The following is an 18,443-nucleotide window of genomic DNA, read 5'->3' as shown; positions in this document are numbered from 1 at the left end:
TCGTCGCTTTGCGTCATATGGCAGGGGATCCAGGCTCATTTTTATTGGCCTGCGTGAGTCATTGTTGCTTGTCCAGCTTCCCTGTCACTCGCTTGGAATTTGTGTTTGATCGTTTCCCCCTCTGCTCTGTTTGTTCTGGCTTTATTCTCTCCCCCCCCCCTTTTTTTTGGTCAATGATGCTTCTTTGCTTTGCCCCTTTATCTCTTAGTGTGGTTTCCTGTACTTCTCCTCTTCTGGTCCCAAGAAAAAAATTGAGACCAAAGGGAAATCCAGGTTAGGGTTAGGGATGGGGAGAATCAAACTGTTTCCGGTCTGAGCCAGTTCCTTCATAAATCTGTTGCCATGGCTGTAGGGGAATTGTAGTTCAAAACACCTGGAGGGTGCCAGCCTTGGCTGCAGGGGAGTTGTAGTTCAAAATGGAGGAGTTAAGATGGCGGCGCAAGCACTTGCAGCGGCTCGGCACTCCGAAGACCGGTATTCAGTGATTTGTGTTTTATTTTTATTTGTGAACTTATTGCTGCTATGGACTGTGAATACTCAGGCACAAGAAATTTATAGTCGTCAAGAGCTCTTAAGTATCGGCAGAGGAGAAGGTTGCAGCCAGGAGGTCTCAACCTATAACATTCCAGCTGAGCTTATCAGAGAGCCTCCATATCTTGCACATTCTTGGGATACTCCCCTTGCTCTCCTTGCCAGAAAGAAAAGAAAACGGAGAGGGCGTAAGCAGAAGAGGGGTTGCAGGGCTGGACTACGAGTGAGGTTAGGTAAAAATCCCCACAAGCCTGCATTGCCAAGTCTCCTTGTATCAAATGTGAGATCCTTACCTAACAAGGTAGAGGAGTTGGAGCTTATTACCTCTCGGCAGAAAAGTATCCGGGACTGCTGTGTTATGGTCCTTTTAGAGACGTGGCTGGATCCCTCCTTTCCACAGGGACTTCTGCAGCTAGAAGGACGCTCAGTAATTAGAGCGGATAGAACCGCTGAATCCGGGAAGAGCAGAGGAGGAGGAATTTGCGTTTATATAAATAACAACTGGAGCTCGGACATCAAACAAATGGACACGCATTGCTCTCCTGACTTGGAGTACCTAGTGGTGAAGTGCCGCCCTTTTTATTTGCCACGTGAGTTTAATGTTGTTATAATAACAGCGGTGTATATACCTCCCGATGCAAACACTACTACAGCTATGGGCCACCTGCTAACTGCTATTAGCAAACAGCAGCGGGCCCACCCGGATGGAGCATTTGTGGTTGCTGGTGATTTTAACCGAGCCGATTTAAGGACTGTGCTTCCTAAGTTCCACCAGTATGTTGATTGTCCCACTAGGGGGGGAAATACCCTGGACCGAGTATATAGTAACATCATGCATGGATACAAGACCAAGCCCTTGCCCAATTTGGGGCAGTCAGACCACATATCTTTACTTATGATACCATCATATAGACCTCTCGTATGCAGAATTAGACCATCAACTAGAGAGATACGAGTGTGGCCAGTAGGTGCATCTGAGCAACTTCAAGATTGCTTTCGGAGCACCGAGTGGTCGCTTTTTGTGGAGAATAATGTGGACACATACGCTTCAACAGTACTGTTCTACGTTAAAAGCTGCATTGATGTTGTCACTACCACCAAACAAATACGGGTGTTCCCTAACAACAAGCCCTGGCTAAACAGGGATGTGTATCTTCTGTTAAAGGTAAGAAATGCTGCTTTTCATTCTGGTGATGCGCAACAGTATAGAGAAGCCAGAGCCAAATTGAAAAAGGGCATTAGGAATGCCAAAGCTATGTACTGCCGGAGGATTGAAAAACTTTTTGAGAGCTCCGACCCTCGTCGAGTATGGCAAGGCCTGCGACAAATCACAGGGCAAAATATTAAAAACGAACTGGCCAGTAGCAGTGCGCACCTGGCTGATCAACTGAATCAATTTTTTAGTCGCTTTGAGGTGGGAACTGGAACTACCGTCACTACAGCATTGGCTACCAGCACATCATCAGAAACTACTACTGATAGACAACCATTTTTATTACAGACCTCTGACGTACAACGTGCCTTTCGGAGCATTAACATTAGGAAGGCAGCTGGACCGGATGGAATTATGGGACGGGTTATTAGGGACTGCGCTGCAGAATTAGCTGGGGTATTTACGGACATTTTTAACCTATCCCTGTTGCAGGGTTCTGTCCCTACCTGCCTGAAGACATCGATTATAGTGCCAGTCCCCAAGCAGTCAGTGGTGGTATCTCTCAATGACTATAGACCAATAGCTCTAACATCTGTTGTTATGAAATGTTTTGAGAGATTGGTGCTAGATCATATTAAGGCTGGTCTTCCATCCACTCTAGACCCGTACCAGTTTGCATACAGAAGAAACAGATCTACTGATGATGCTATTTCCATCGCTGTCCATACTGTACTGAGTCACCTAGAACGACAGGGAACCTACGCAAGGCTGTTGTTTGTGGACTACAGTTCTGCCTTCAATACAATTCTGCCAGACAGGTTATTTCTTAAAATGACCAATTTGGGTATACATCAGAAGATCTGTCTGTGGGTAAGGAATTTCTTGACTGATAGGCCGCAGACAGTGAGAATGGGACCTTACTATTCTTCTACTCTAGTATTAAGCACAGGAGCCCCTCAGGGATGTGTGCTAAGTCCCTTTCTCTATTCCCTGTACACATTTGATTGCACCCCACTGTATAAGTCCAACACAATCATCAAATTTGCGGATGATACAACAGTGGTGGGGCTCATTAGTGAGAACAATGAGACTGCTTATAGGAAAGAAGTACAGGGGTTAATTCAATGGTGTAAAGAAAACAATCTTATGCTTAACACCAAAAAAACCAAAGAACTCATAATTGACTTTAGGAGAAAGAAAAGTGTATTTTTACCATTGTACATAAATGGCGAGGAGGTGGAGAGGGTTGGTAGTTTTAAATACCTGGGCATTTATATCTCTGAGGACCTCTCATGGACTGCAAATATTAATATGGTTGTGAGGAAGGTGCAGGGGAGGTTGTATTTCCTGAGAATGCTCAGGGGACTGAATCTATCTCAGCACCTACTTCTGTCCTATTATCACAGTACCATCGAGAGTGTCTTAACCTATAGTGTATTATCGTGGTATGGGAGCAGCTCCGAAACGGATAAAAAAGCTTTACAGAGAATAATTAAAATTGCCCAGAATGTTATTGGGCTCCAACTACCAACCCTGGATGAGATCTTCACGTCTCGCACTTTGAAGAAGTCACACAATATCCTGAGAGATCCCACCCATCCTGCTCACAACTTCTTTGAACTGTTGCCTTCGGGCAGAAGATATAGGACAATGAAAACACGAACCACACGCCTTCTGAATAGTTTCTATCCAAGAGCTCTGATTGCACTAAATAATGATCTCAGGGCCAGTTGCAAGAAATAGCAAGCAGGGAGTAGGAAGGAATGAGATAGGTTTTAGGTTATGTTATGCCTTTAAATAGGTTATGTTATATTCTGGATTATGTTATGTTTTATAGATTATGTCTGAATAGGATGAGAGTGTTGGAGATACGTGTAAATGTGTATGTGAACCCGGTCTTTGGGGGGTTGTTTGATTTTCGTTGTTGTGTATACTGTGTATATACGGACAATGACAATAAATTTATCTAAATGTCCGCAGGGAGCCAGCCGTGGCTGTATAAGAGTTATAGTTCAAAACTTCTGGTGGATTCCAGGTTGCCGAAGGCTTGTATGTTTTGTCCCATTCCCACAAGTCGCTGTGATTTATTTACTTATTTTACAAACGGAAATTTGCTTTATATTTTTCACAGTCAAAAACCATTTTCCGTACAGTGGTACCTCGGGTTAAGTACTTAATTCATTCTGGAGGTCCGTTCTTAGCCTGAAACTGTTCTTAACCTGAAGCACCACTTTAGCAAATGGGGCCTCCTGCTGCCGCCACGCTGCCGGAGCATGATTTCTGTTCTCATCCTGAAGCAAAGTTCTTAACCCGAAGCACTATTTCTGGGTTAGCGGAGTGTGTAACCTGAAGCGTATGTAACCTGAAGCGTATGTAACCCGAGGTACCACTGTATTTTACATACTCGTATATATATAAGTACACTTTTTGGGTTTGAAAACTCTTTGGCAAAATTCAGCGTGATACAGAAGGTTCGCTGTGACCTCTGCATTAGCCCAAGAAAAGGGTAAATCAAGCCAGTTTGCTGAAAAATGTGGATAGAATGGAATCCTCAAATCTTCCTAATTAGGATTAAAAGTTTCACACACACACAATCAATTACATTTCCATCCTTTTAATTGGAGAGGCACTTTTATTGTTGTTCCACCTTCACACAACCCCATATTTGAGGTGTGTTTGTGTTGGGGAGGGTATCCAGGAAGCTTTGACAGTCTCCCCGCCCCCAGGTGACACTGTTTTCATTCAGGTACAGCTGCAGCCCCTCTGCCCAGGTTTTTGGGGAGGGGTGAAATCTTTGGTGACACCTTATTTTAGCTTCTACGGCCTGTTTTCTTTGTGATAGTTATTTATCTTGTAAGATGCTGTTGGGTTTATTTTGTTTTAAGTTTTTATCGGTGTTAATTGCGTGCCACTCTGGAAACCTCCGACGGACGAATGAATGATTTAACGGCAAGACGTATTAACTCCCCACAAGCAGATCAGGATGAATGCTGAACGAATGTACATTATTGTGCCCTGTGGAACTCACTCCCATCAGAGATAAATAACTATATAAGTTTTAGAAGACATCTGAAGGCAGCCCTGCTTAGGGAGCGTTTTTAATTATTGGTGGCTTATTATGTTTTTATATCTGTTGCAAGCTGCCCAGAGTGGGGCAACCCAGTCAGATGGGCGGGGTGCAAATAATAAAATTAGCACCACCGTTAAATAGCTCAGAAAAAATGCTAAATATAAAGACCTGATGCAACCTAACCTCCGCATCCACTTTCTGCAAGCAAATCAGGGTGAATGTTCAGTAAACAGAGCGGCCCGAGGGTTAAAACACCCAATTCTGCCTTGAATCGGAACTAGACCAAATAAATAAATAGATCTGCGAAGTGAATTCTGTCAGGACAGCTTTTCTCCCCCTAATTTGTTGGATGGACCTGAAATAACAGAGTGCATCTCCAGTCATTGCTAAATCGTGAGAACATGAGAAAAGTCTCCTGGATTAGGCCATTGGCGCGTCTAGTCTAGCATCCTGTTCTCACAGTGGCCACCCAATGCTTCTATGGAAAACTCTGAAAGCTGGCCACAGTGGTATCTTGGTTCTCAAACGCCTTGGTACTCAAACAACTTGGAACCCAAACAGCAAACCTGAAAATAAGTGTTCTGGTTTGCGAACTTTTTTTGGAAGCCGAACGTGCTCCGTTTTGAGTGTTACGCCGAGGTCTGTCTGTTTTTGTTATTTATTTTGTATTTTTCTGGCTCTTTTTTTTGTTTTTGTGACTGTGTAGAACCCAGTTCAGCTGTTGATTGATTGATTGTGTGACTGCAGTACATTGTTTATTGCTTTCCTTTTATGGATCAGTGGTCTCGTTAGATAGTAAAATTCCTGTTAAATTGCTGTTTTAGGGCAGGCATGTCCAAATCCGGCCCGCCAGTTTATTTCCTGGGGTAAAATCTTAAGAAAATCTAAAAAACTTCAATCCTCAAAGAAGCTCAACTCCAACCCTTGAAAAAGCTCAACAGCTCAACAACTTCAAGCCTTAAAAAGGTCATCAAATCTGGCCCTCTTTGAAAAAAGTTTGGACACCACTGGTTTTAGGGGTTGTGTTTAAAAGTCTGGAATGGATTAATCCGTTGTGCATTACTTTCTATGGGAAAGCGCGCCTTGGTTTTGGAACGCTTTGGTTTTGGAACAGACTTCCGGAACGGATTAAGTTTGAGAACCAAGGTACCACTGCATTGGGAAGCCATTGCTCCAGAGCGCCACCTGCAGCATGGACAAGCATGGGACAGAAAACTCCTCTCGTTCCGCTTGGCAGGGACCGAGTGAAATCGTGTGCGCTCTAATTTTAGACCGGTGTTATTACAGGTCACAAGAGAGCCAGCTTGGAGCTCAAGCCGAGTGGCCGGTCACACGCGGAAGCTGCAAAAATAAAATTGGGGGAAGGGGGGGGGAGAGAGAGAAGACCGGCGGTCACATGACAGCGTCACATGAAGAGGAGGCTTGCGCAAGGAACGATCCGTTTTGTTTTCAGTTTGGTTGAGAGCACTAAAATAGTTTGGGCGCCCCGCTTTGACAAAAAAAAGCGAAACCAATGCGTTGCTTTAGCATTTCCTTCCTTGCGGCACCTCACCCCTCCCCCACCCGGTGTCAGCTGCCAGCTCCCCAGACAGATATATTGGACAGGGCTTTAGTGGATCCATTGGCATTATTTTTGCACTAGAGGAATCTCATCAGTGATTGAGCAGGTTAAATTGCAAGCTGCATGTTCACAATTCAGTCAGTTCACGCAAGGAAGGAGAGTCCACACCTTCCTTTTTTTTTAAAAAAAAAAAAGATATTTATTGAAGTTTCACAAAAACATAAGTTTACAAAATGAAAAAAGGTCATATAATAAGAAAAGGATACAAAAAAAAAGAACATAGAGAAATGCATGAAAAAGAAAAAAGATGAATAAAGATGAATAAAAATACAAAAGACAAATAGCTAAAAAAAGAATTAAAAACAAATCAATTTTTTGTAACTTTGAACTCATTAGCTTATTTCCTTGGCCTCCTCACACCTCCCCTTTTTATATTCCCATTTAAATAATCAAATCAGCAAATCCTTACCCTAATCTTAACATATTATAACTCTATCTTTTCATCCATTATCAACTCATTTTTGCATATTCTCACTAACTTTGTTGCTAATGCCACTTATTTTCAATCCAACATCATTTTAACATTCATTAATTTTACAGTGTTTCTGTATCTGTGTTTTACAGTGTTTCTGTGTATCTGACGAAGTGTGCATGCACACGAAAGCTCATACCAAGAACTAACTTAGTTGGTCTTTAAGGTGCTACTGGAAAGAAAAATTTTTTAGTGTTTCTGAAGATAGTCTTTAAATTTCTTCCAGTCTTCTTCCACCAACTCTTCTCCCAGGTCTCGGATTCTGCCAGTCATTTCGTCCAAGTCCACCACCTTCCAACCTTCCACTGCCACACAGCTCTTACTGCCAGAAAGTTCTTCCTGATGTTGAGTCCGATTCTCCTTTCTTGTAACTTGAAGCCATGGGTTCGTGTCCTACCCTCCCGAGCAGGAGAAAACCATCCTTCTTGTGCCCACTTTGGGAACTATGGTGGTACCTCTGGTTGCGAACGGGATTCGTTCTGGAGTCCCCTTCGCAACATGAAAAGCCCGCAACCTGAAGCATCGTATCTGCACAGGTGCGCGGCGTGATTTGGCGCTTGTACGCATGCGCGAGTGGTGAAACCCGGAAGTAACCCTTTCCGGTACTTCCGGGTCGCCACGGGACGCAACCTGAAAAAAACGTACCATGAAGCAAATGTAACCTGAGGTATGACTGTACTGATCTATTGCTTTGACATGCTCACACACACTGCTCAGTCCATGATTTCATGCCATGTGAGCGTTATTTATGAAACATTCCTTATGAAACATTGGTCTCTTCCTTCTAACCAAGGTAACTCAAATCACCTAACAATAGATAAACCAATATACAGTGGTACCTCGGGTTACAGATGCTTCAGGTTACATACGCTTCAGATTACAGACTCCGCTAACCCAGAAATAGTGCTTCAGGTTAAGAACTTTGCTTCAGGATGAGAACAGAAATCGTGCTCTGGCGGCGCGGCGGCAGCAGGAGGCCCCATTAGCTAAAGTGGTGCTTCAGGTTAAGAACACTTTCAGGTTAAGAACGGACCTCCGGAACGAATTAAGTACTTAACCCGAGGTGCCACTGTATTGCAATACACACACAAGCAAGCAGGAATGTGGAGTTCCCTGACACGAAAGCCTTTTCCCAATAGGAAAAAGCGTTTATATTCTCACAGAGCTTCGCCGTCATGTGGCAAGGCAAAATGACTGGCCCCCGGGCCCATGTCTGGAATGAGCCCCCACCCCCCCGAAATCTGAGGTGGTCCACCCCCTGGTTTAGATCACCAAAGCGAAGCAGCTCCGCTGGCCTTGCTTGCAGGCAGAGGTCCAAAAGGCTTATGGATGCTAATTGCAAATGTGGCGTTTCCGTAGTTCCTAATCCCCTTTGACCTCTCCTGTTCTTGTTTTGACAAGGCTGCACAAAACTCTCTGAGCTGCCTGCTGTTTGAAAGGGGAAGATGGCTCAGCCACACCTGCATCAGCTGTTGGGCAGAGAGCAGCTGCTGGCGTGATGGCAAAGGAGTCATTTCTTGGGACCGGGTGGGAATGGTCCTTTCCCATGCATGAAGGTAAAGGGAGCCCTAACCATTAGGTCCAGTCGTGACTGACTCTGGGGTTGCGGCACTCATCTCGCTTTACTGGCCAAGGGAGCCGGCGTACAGCTTCCAGGTCATGTGGCCAGCATGACTAAGCCGCTTCTGGTGAACCAGAGCAGCGCACGGAAACGCCGTTTACCTTCCCGCCAGAGTGGTACCTATTTATCTACTTGCACTTTTGTGCTTTCGAACTGCTAGGTGGGCAGGAGCTGGGACCGAGCAACGGGAGCTCACCCCGTCACGGGGATTCGAACACCGACCTTCTGACTGGCAAGTCCTAGGCTCTGTGGTTTAACCCACAGCGCCACCCGCGTCCCATTTCCCATGCATAGAGAACTGCATTACACCAGGTTAGGCTATTTGCCCATCCAGCCCATCCATGTTGCCTGCTCTGGCCAACAGCTGCTCTTCAGGGAGTCAGTCAGAGAGACTCCTTACCACCCACCCTCCTGATCCTTTTAAGTGGAGATGCCAGGATTTGAACCTGGGACCTTCTGAGTGCCAAGTGTGGGCTGGCTCTGCCCCTGACCTAGAGTCCCCTTACATCATGCTCCCAGCTTGGGGGAGTGGGAGTCTCTGCTTTGAGTGCAGCACTTTGCGATATCTGAGACATGCATAGCATTACAGTGAGTGGCTTGCTTCCTATGCCAGCCTTCAGTACTGCCCCTTCTCATGTGCATCGTGTGGTCCACCTGTCTCTCGCCACCTTTTTAAGTGGCAACACATTCATCCCTCACCTTAATCCTGCCCTGCTCCAAATTCACAAGCATTTTCAAAAAGAGCTGCAGAATCTGTGGGAAATTGAAGTCAAACATGCATGAGTGCTAGTTAGCTTATGAAGGGGTTAAGATGATAGAGCAGTGCTCCTAGACTCAGGTCACCTCCACTCTATTTGATGAGGGAAGAAGTGAAGCCTTCTCTTCCTGTTCTCTCTCTCTCCATGCCATGCAACTGACCAAGGAAGGCGGGTCTAATCTTTGCTCCAAGTTTAGAGTACATGTTTGAAGCTATCTCTCTGCATTTTCTACCCAAGAGTATTCTGCCTGTGTTCTCCTTGCTGCTGCTTCAATCAGTGCATGAACCCGACCTTTGGAATGTTTTGTAAGTAAAATTTTTCAAACTTACTTAACAGTGTGTGATCTGTTCGTTGCAAGAGAGGTAGAAAGAGAGAAGCACTGTTTGCAAGTGGATTGAACGGGATAAAAGAGTTTAACAACCTATATTCCTAATGTTGTCGTTGTTTAGTCGTTTAGTCGTATCCGACTCTTCGTGACCCCATGGACCAGAGCACGCCAGGCACTTCTGTCTTCCACTGCCTCCCGCAGTTTGGTCAAACTCATGCTGGTAGCTTCGAGAACACTGTCCAACCATCTCGTCCTCTGTCGTCCCCTTCTCCTTGTGCCCTCCATCTTTCCCAACATCAGGGTCTCTTCCAGGGAGTCTTCTCTTCTCATGAGGTGGCCAAAGTCTTGGAGCCTCAGCTTCAGGATCTGTCCTTCCAGTGAGCACTCAGGGCTGATTTCCTTCAGAATGGATCGGTTGGATCTTCTTGCAGTCCATGGGACTCTCAAGAGTCTCCTCCAGCACCAGAATTCAAAAGCATCAATTCTTCGGCGATCTGCCTTCTTTATGGTCCAGCTCTCACTTCCATACATCACTACTGGGAAAACCATAGCTTTAACTATACGGACCTTTGTTGGCAAGGTGATGTCTCTGCTTTTTAAGATGCTGTCTAGGTTTGTCATTGCTTTTCTCCCAAGAATTCCTAATGCTATCCTGCTGCTTTTGGGAGCTTTCTCCTGCTGTAAAGTGTGCAAAGCCCTGCATTTTGAATCCAGGCAACCAGCCAATTCCTTCATTATTTACCCCCCACACACAGGGGTCACGGGGATTTCTATTTTCCTCCCACAAAATCTGTTCATCACGGCCAGTAGCCTCCGATAGCCCTTTCCTCCATGACTGTGTGATGGTGATTACAGTCACAAGCCGATAAGAACCCTCTGCTGTTATCTGTTGCCCCGTTCAGATTGAGCTGTGTCAAAAGTCTGCAAGATTTTTCTTAGCTTCATTATAAAAACTTCTCTGTGTGCCCTGGAAAGCACGGATGGTGCCTTCACATCCCCTCCACTAGCCCTGAGATGTTGCATAATTTACCCTCCGGTTAGGACGGCTGAAAAAGGCATCCTGGAGCGATGCTGCCGATTTATTTCTAGACAGACCATCAGTCTGACTCCCTCTTCATTCTTGTTGACTTCTCTTAACAGGATTTGAAGATGAGCAACCGAGATGGTTTAGTTTGCTGGGGCTATGTTTTCCAGAAAGTGTATGTGTGTTGTTTTTCCCCTTTCTCCCTTAAACTGCCTCTTCTTAGACTACCATCGCCTTCCAGCCTTCCCCAACAGTGTGCCCTTCCGGATGTGTTGGGACCACACCTCTGAAACTGAAAACAAGAGCATAATAAAACAGCAGTTTTAAGGCCTGTCTGCTAACAAGCAGAGCTCTTAAATGCGCCTCGGTAATGGTGCGTAGGAATAAGACCTCATTTGCTGCTGCTGTGTTATTCTCGGATTCCTAGGTCTGTGTTTTCCTTCTTCATTTTTACCAAAACAATCCTCGTGGTCTTTAATTATACTCCTGGTTCCTTGTTATAAATTGCTGTCTTGTTTACAAATGGTAAAAAAAGAAGAAGAAATCACTGGGGGGGCGTTCTGTGTGCGCACTCATTGATTCTCCCACATTCCACATTTCTTTGAGTTGCTCATTCACATTCTTACGAAAGCTAAAAGTCTATTGAGGGCAGCCTCCTTCCTGTGAAACTTCCAACTCTCAAAGCAGTGGTGGCGACGTTTTGGTTATTTTGGAGCACCTGACTCGCAAGAGATCGTCCCACCGGTATGGGGTGTCTTTTGATCAGTGTTCCCCAAATATTCCGTACCTGGAGCACATCCGCTTTCCTGGATTTTAGTTCTGCATTCAAAAAGAGAGGAGGCCTGATAATATTGCTAAGCCACTATGCAGAATTGGATAAATTAACTGGAAGGATTCGAAACTTGCGGGATCAGAGATTCTTAGAAGACTGGAGTAAATATACGAACTATTTGAAAAGTAATAGAAATGAACAGATTTACGCTAGTAGGACTGCAAGAAGTTTTGTAAGGAGAATTATATGAAATATTACAAGAAAGACTATGAGGAGAATTATTAGTTGATGACAATTAAGTGTGATAGATGTATTAAGAAATGCAGAATAAGTGATAAAAGACGGAAAATCATCAGAGGTGTTGACGGAAGTCTAAAACAATGTATAAGATAAGAAGTTATGTTATGTGATTGTTGGAAATGATATGTTAAAAAAACTAATATATATATATATATATATATATATATATATATATATATATATATATAAATAATTACTTATAATAATAATTTATATAGATATAGATAGATATAGATATAGATAGATAATATTACTAAGCCACTCTTTCACACAGTGGTTCAACAATCAGTCCCAGTTCACCGGGAACTCGGAGAGTTGCAGCTCTGTGACGGGAAACAGGGATGTCCTAACAGCTCTCTGCACCCTTAGGAAACTACAGTTCCCAGAATACCTTGGGGGAAGAAGCCATGACTGTTTAAAGTGCTTTCATGGTGCTTTTAAATGTGTGGTATGAATGCGGCCTTAGTCAGGCAGCAAGCTGATGTTGTGACTTTATACTGTGGTTCCCTTGGTCAGAGGGGCTTCAGCTTGTGTCTTGCACCTGAGTGTGAATGTGTCTCGTTGTGAACACACTCCTAGCTTACAGAAAACAATGTTCAGCTTCTGCCATAACCTGCACCCAACCTGCCTATAAGTGATTTGTGTAGATCACTTAAGTGCCGGAATTTTGCTGACCATGTTGAGATGCTTAGATGTTAAAGCCAAAGGTGTCGATTATATACAGCTGACAGGAACTGCCTTTATATTGAGAGGAAATTTCTGCTGGGCTTCTACCAAAACTGTATGTGAAGTCTGCCGAAAGCACAATGACCAACCTGCTGCTGTTCAGGTTTATCACCTGCACCAAGCAAGGTCAAAGGTTAGGTGAGATAGGAGTCGGACTCCGTCAGCATCTGGTGGGCACCTGGTTGGGAAAGTACAATGAATGGTAAAGTTCTAGTTAGTACCAATGGACTTTCGAGGCTTCTGAGGTGCAGCTGATTGGTGGAGAGGAATTTCAGAAGTGCTGCCATTGGCCTGAAAGCCAAGATCCATCCCTGAGCCTTGACTTAACTGGACAAAATGAGAGAAAGGAGCTGTTGGGATATGAGTGAAAATATTATTGTAACAGGGGCTTGGTGTGGATGATGCCTTTGGGTGATATCCAAGCCTGTCATTTTATATCTATACATTGGGAGACAGCAGTTGAAGGAACTTCTGGAGTGGTCAAGGCAATTTCTTTAATGCCCCTAGACCATGGGTAGGCAAACTAAGGCCCGGGGGCCAGATTTGGCCCAATCGCCTTCTCAATCCTGCCCGCGGACGGTCCGGGAATCAGCATGTTTTTACATGAGTAGAATGTGTGCTTTTATTTAAAATGTATCTATGGGTTATTTGTGGGGCATAGGAATTTGTTCATCCCCCCCCCCAAAAAAAATATATAGTCCAGCCCCCCACAAGGTCTGAGGGACGGTAGACCAGCCCAAGGCTGCAAAAGTTTGCTGACCCCTGCCCAAGACAAACCTGTTAAGCATCCTTTTTACATGTTTAAAGGGTTGGTCAAGTACAGACATGTTGTCGTAGAAACAACTCAATAATAGTGCCTTCAGAAGAAGGCAGAAAGCCTCCCTCTCCCATAGCTGGCTGGATGCCACTCATCCTAGGGCAGTGATGGCGAACCTTTTAGAGACCGAGAGCCCAAATTGCAACCCAAAACCCACTTATTTATTGCAAAGTGCCAACGCAGCAATTTAACCTGAATACTGAGGTTTTAGTTTAGAAAAAACAACTCATCCATTAACATCTTCTGCCATAAAAGAAAAACACAATAACAGAGCTTTCAACGACACAAACAACTTTTTATTGAAAGGCAAAAGCTTGCATTTGGCATGCTTTTGAACAATTCATGTGATTTTTGCTGTTGTGCGCATGCTGATAATTTCTCTAACCTTGCTGAACTCAAGGCGGCTTACTCCCGAGTAGGAACGACAGACTGGCGGGAGGCCCTGGCGCATCAAAAGTCTGCACCTGCGCAGCCAGCGTAAGGTAAAGGTAAAGGGACCGCTGACCATTGGGTCCAGTCGTGGCCGACTCTGGGGTTGCGGCGCTTATCTCGCTTTATTGGCCGAGGGAGCCGGTGTACAGCTTCCGGGTCATGTGGTCAGCATGACTAAGCCACTTCTGGCGAACCAGAGCAGCGCACGGAAACGCCATTTACCTTCCCGCTGGAGTGGTACCTATTTATCTACTTGCACTTTGACGTGCTTTTGAACTGCTAGGTTGGCAGGAGCAGGGACCGAGCAACGGGAGCTCACCCCGTCACGGGGATTCGAACCCCGACCTTCTGATTGGCAAGTCCTAGGCTCTGTGGTTTAACCCACAGCGCCACCTGCGTCCCCTTGTATGTATAAATGTAAATACAACTGTATATCATAAAGGCAGCACAGCCTCCAGTGATCTCACCCTGTACTGAGACCAAGGTAGGCGCTGGCACCCCCAAAGTCTCTCGCAGCTGCTTCGAGATGAGGATGCAGGTAACATTGCATTTTGAAGTGTGCCTCCAGTTTCAATCTAGAAAGCACCGTGCTCAGATATAAAAAATCTAGGAAGTCCTAAAGCAGTGTTTCTCAAAGTGACCAGTACCACCCCCTGGGGGGCTGTGGGATCACCCGGGGGGGTGCTAAGAGGCAAGTAGGCTCCAGGGGGAGGTGCAAAGGACTATTAGACCTTGAAAAGCTGGTACCACTGGATCATCAAGTTCATCAGTTTTGTTGAATTAATTAAACTACATAGTCTTACCGTATTTTTCACCCCCTAAGACACACCTGACCATAAGATGCACCTAGTTTTTAGAGGGGGAATGCAAGAAAAAAAATATTCTTTAAAGGGAGCGCTGAGCAGAGCCTGTATGCATCCCAGGCTCTGCTCAGCACTCCCGTCGCTGACGGGCTGCCCTTCTCCCTCCTTGGGGAAAAGCCCCCAAGCGCCGCACACATGCTCCGTGCGGCTCGTGGAAGGGAGCGCGGATCTTGGGGGTTTTTGTGGGAGCAAGGGACAGAAGCTCAGCGCTCCCTCTTGCTGTTCTGGCTTCTGGGATAGCTGCACAGCCTGCATCCGCTCCATAAGACGCACACACATTTCCCCTTACGTTTTAGGAGGGGGAAAGTGTGTCTTATAGGGTGAAAAATACGGTAATTGGATTTTGAATAAACGCACCTTTGCTGTTAATTGTGCTAATATCTTCCTGGGTGGGTGGTGCAAACAGCTGTTTATGAATAATGCTTTTTTGTGCGGTGGGGGGGCGGCACTGGCGTGAGTTTATGGAACCAAGAGAGCGGTGCCCCAAAAGAAATTCAGGAACCAGTGTCTGAAAGACTTCTTGAAGGCTGTGTGTGTGTTTTAGATCTGATTAGAAGCTACCCTGATATGGCCAGTTGGATTTTCAGCTGTTTTGATGTGGCCAGTTGGATTTTCAGCAGTGTTTTGTGCCGGGGGGGGGGGGCAGCATTGTCGGCCATGAAACCGGAAGAGAGAGCTCTGTGTATTTGGGGCATGCGTGTGATGTCGGAGGCGGTTGCATGACTGCCATAGGACTTATGTGGGTTTGGGAGATTTAAGCACAAATGTGCCTCTGGACCAAGATGCTTGCCATTCTTTTTCTCCTACACGGCTTTCCGCTTCCTTCCTTCCTTCTGCAGCAGCTCCTTGCCTTTCTGCCCCCACTTTTATCTGTGAACCTGCCATAACCCCCATGCAGAGACGTTTGGCTCTGTGTCAGCTTTCCAAGTGGAATTTGCACAATGTTAGGAGAAGGGCAGCGATGGTGGGTGTAAACCTGGACAACCCAGAATGGCAACGAGAATGATGAATGGTTCTGGGGACGCGGGTGGCACTGTGGGTTAAACCACAGAGCCTAGGGCTTGCCAATCAGAAGGTCGGCGGTTTGAATCCCCGCGACGGGGTGAGCTCCCGTTGCTCGGTCCCTGCTCCTGCCAACCTAGCAGTTCAAAAGCACGTCAAAGTGCAAGTAGATAAATAGGTACCACTCTGGCGGGAAGATAAACGGCGTTTCCATGTGCTGCTCTGGTTCGCCAGAAGCGGCTTAGTCATGCTGGCCACATGACCCAGAAGCTGTATGCCGGCTCCCTCGGCCAATAAAGCAAGATGAGTGCCGCAACCCCAGAGTCGGCCACGACTGGACCTCATGGTCAGGGGTCCTTTTACCTTTACCTGGGGAAGTTGCACAGGAAGCCTTGCTTATGTCAGAATGGATTCACTTAACGATAAGGCAGATAGTGGTGGGAAGTGGGGGGAGGAGAGAGAGGTGGGGAAATATTGTTTAAAAAGGTATAGTCATAGGTGTATCAGTGTATTCCAATCTGAATTGTCAAATTGTGTTATTATCGCCATTATGGTTTTTGTTGTGTGTGTCTTTTGCGGTTGATGTTTGTATCGAAAAAATGATTAATTAAATAATAATAATAAAAAAAGGATTTGCTTAAGTCACCAAAAGAGATCATCACTGCGTTAAACGCAAGCTTCCTGTTTCTACCTCAGATATTTTCTAAACAAAGTGAATAAGTTACACCAGTACAATCCTAAATATGTTTACTCAAGAGTAAGGCCCTCTGATTTCAGTGGGACTTAGTGCCTGTGTAAGTAAACGTTGGATTGCAACCTTGCCCATTAAAACAGTGAATGACAGTAGGAAATTTTGCCTAGCAGAATTCAAATAGAAGTTTGTCTGCCTTCTCCAGGCAAACCAAGTGTGATACTGTTTCATTGATTCTGTTTTGACTATTTATTTGTGCTTTCATCTTGAATCTTTATCTTGTGAACGGCCCTGAGATCTTTTGAAATAAGCAACTATCCCACTTTTAAAAGACATCTGAAGGCAGCCCTGTTTAGGGAAGTTTTTAATGTTTAATGCTGTATTGTGTTTTTAATATTCAATTGGGAGCCTCCCAGAATATTATTATTATTATTATTATTATTATTATTATTATTATTATTATTATTTTTTTGATGACGGGTAGTAAATCTAATAAATAAATAAGAATAAGCCACAGATAAATGCTTGGCTACAGTCACTGCTCTCTCTTCTCTGGAAATTCATGGTAAGACATATTTTGGGTTTGTGTTGCATGTGAACTGGGTCTGTGTGGAAAGTACTGCTATTCTTTGTTAATTCTGAATTTGTTATATCCACCATAAAAAAAACCCCAAATATAAAATAATCAGGGTGTGTAACAGGTAAGTAGTTATTTTCATCTCCTGGTCCACAAATGATCAGTACGGGTCTGTGTGGATCAATGACCCTCACATATCTTTTCTGACTGTATCTTGTGCCAGTGGCAGGAGGGCAGCTGACACAGGTGTGATTTCTTTATTTTATTCGTTATTCTTCTTTTACTTATTAATTTTGTATACTGTCCTATGCCCGTAGATCTCAGGGCAGTTCGCAACACAAAACTGCAATATAAAAAAATGCAGAATACATAATAAAAACCAAAAACAATCCAATACAGTGGACGCTTGGGTTGCAAACGTGATCCGTGCGGGAAGCATGTTCGCAACCCGCAGCGCTGCATCTGCGCATGCGTAGGTCACAATTCGGCACTTCTGCACAAAGCATGATTCACTGCTTCTGCACATGCGCAAGTGCCCAAACCCAGAAGTAACCCGTTCCGGTACTTCCAGGTTCGGCAGGGTGTGCAACCCGAAATCACACAACCCAAAGTGTCTGTAACCCAAGGTATGACTGTAATCCCCCCTCCCCCAACCTATTATTCTATTTATTAAAATTTTATGTCATCTATTAAATTTCTTTAATCTTCCTGATTGCAATAACAGGCTGAGAAAATCAGTGCATGGCGTTCTGTGTGACTCAGAAGTCTGCACACTCCCAGCAGAGAGATCAAGTCACCTCTTTGGTTTGGTTTTGCACTCCCTTTTCTTCTTCCGCTTTGTGCGGGGAGGAGAAAAGAACTAGACTGCGTCGTTCCTTGTTCTGCGGGGATCAGCCTCGCAAAGCCGCCTCGGTGCGTCTGAATCTCCTTATTTTCTCGCTCGGCCGGTTTGCTGATTTCACAACTCTCTTTCTCCTGCCCCTTTCCTTCCCTGGCACAACAGGAATCATTAACCAGTGGCAGCAGGAATCAAAGGACAAGGTGATTTCGCTCCTGCTGACCCACCTGCCTCTGCTGAAGCCGGGGAACATCGAGGCGAAAGTGGAGTACATGAAGCTCCTTCCCAAGATCCTGGCTCACTCCATCGAACACAACCAGCACATAGAGGAGAGCAGGCAGCTCCTGTCTTACGCCCTGATTCACCCCGCCACGTCCCTGGAGGACAGGAGCGCCCTGGCCATGTGGCTGAACCACCTGGAGGACCGCACATCGCTGGGCACCTACGGGAGCCAGGGCAGAGGCCGGTCCGACTCGGTCGATTACGGGCCGTCGCACTACTATCACCAAAGACAGAACTCGGACGATAAGCTCAACGGGTGGCAGAGTTCGCGGGACTCCGGCATCTGCGTCAACGCCTCCAGCTGGCAGGATAAGAACCTGGGCTGCGAGAATGGCCACCTCCCTCTCTATTCCTCCTCTTCCGTCCCCGCGACAATCAACACGATCGGAACGGGCACGGGCACAAGTAAGTCGCGGGTGGCGGTCTTGGGGGGCGTGCGGGAGGGCTCTTTCCTTTCCCCGCAGTAGCACCGCACTGAGCAAACTTGAACAAAACAGCATATAACTCGAGGGGAAAGAAGCCGTGCCTAAATTAGGGTCTGGGCTGGTGGAGAACAGGGTCAGGT

At 45.5% G+C, this 18,443-nt stretch overlaps 1 protein-coding gene and 1 long non-coding RNA gene across 2 annotated transcripts in view; both read left to right on the top strand.

Annotated features, from left to right (window-relative positions):
• LOC310766583 overlaps positions 1–18,443 on the top strand; it is a 165,749-nt gene that overhangs the window by 74,960 nt on the left and 72,346 nt on the right. The window lies entirely within an intron of this gene.
• Positions 1–18,443, top strand: part of SAMD4A (sterile alpha motif domain containing 4A) — a 155,123-nt gene that overhangs the window by 64,334 nt on the left and 72,346 nt on the right. The window contains exon 3 of the mRNA XM_083613985.1: positions 17,762–18,283. Within this exon, the coding sequence (XP_083470111.1) occupies positions 17,762–18,283 (522 nt within the window). The remainder of the gene's footprint in view (positions 1–17,761; positions 18,284–18,443) is intronic.

This window comes from Podarcis filfolensis (genome assembly GCF_964270895.1).
Source record: "Podarcis filfolensis genome assembly, chromosome: 1".
Lineage (NCBI taxonomy): Eukaryota > Metazoa > Chordata > Lepidosauria > Squamata > Lacertidae > Podarcis > Podarcis filfolensis.
Note: the sequence above shows the minus strand (reverse complement) of the source record. Positions and strands in the feature narration are given on the sequence as shown.